We start from the raw sequence: 393 nt of genomic DNA, 5'->3' as shown, positions 1-393 counted from the left end.
GGGGTGTTATTTGGGGAATAAGCAGCTTTCCTAGCTGGTCGAAGGTGGCGAATATTTTACCTCGGTATTTAAAAAAATAATTTTAAAAATAGCCTTAAGAATCAAAAAGAAATAAATCCTAGCAGAAAGCAAAAACCCAAACCCCGCTGTTGTCCGTGTTATTCAGACATGACTGGACCAGACGGGAAGAGGGCGAGGACAGCGTACACTCGCTACCAGACCCTGGAGTTGGAAAAGGAATTCCACTTCAATAGATATCTCACCCGCAGGAGGAGAATAGAGATCGCTCACGCTCTCTGCCTCTCCGAGCGCCAGATCAAAATCTGGTTCCAGAACAGGAGGATGAAATGGAAGAAGGATAATAAACTGAAAAGACTGGGCTTAGCCACGCGG

At 45.5% G+C, this 393-nt stretch overlaps 1 protein-coding gene across 1 annotated transcript; it reads left to right on the top strand.

Annotated features, from left to right (window-relative positions):
* Nucleotides 1-168: 168 nt before the first annotated feature.
* Nucleotides 169-389, top strand: LOC104617662 (homeobox protein Hox-A5; the record flags this gene model as incomplete). Its single annotated transcript, XM_010283036.1, has 1 exon — nt 169-389. A coding segment is annotated over exon 1 (221 nt), but the record flags the coding sequence as incomplete, so codon positions are not given.
* Nucleotides 390-393: the final 4 nt, after the last annotated feature.

The sequence above is a fragment of the Phaethon lepturus genome, unplaced genomic scaffold (assembly GCF_000687285.1).
Source record: "Phaethon lepturus isolate BGI_N335 unplaced genomic scaffold, ASM68728v1 scaffold44212, whole genome shotgun sequence".
Classification (NCBI taxonomy): Eukaryota; Metazoa; Chordata; class Aves; order Phaethontiformes; family Phaethontidae; genus Phaethon; species Phaethon lepturus.
The sequence above is the reverse complement of the archived record's forward strand: the minus strand, read 5'-3'. Positions and strand labels throughout refer to the sequence as shown.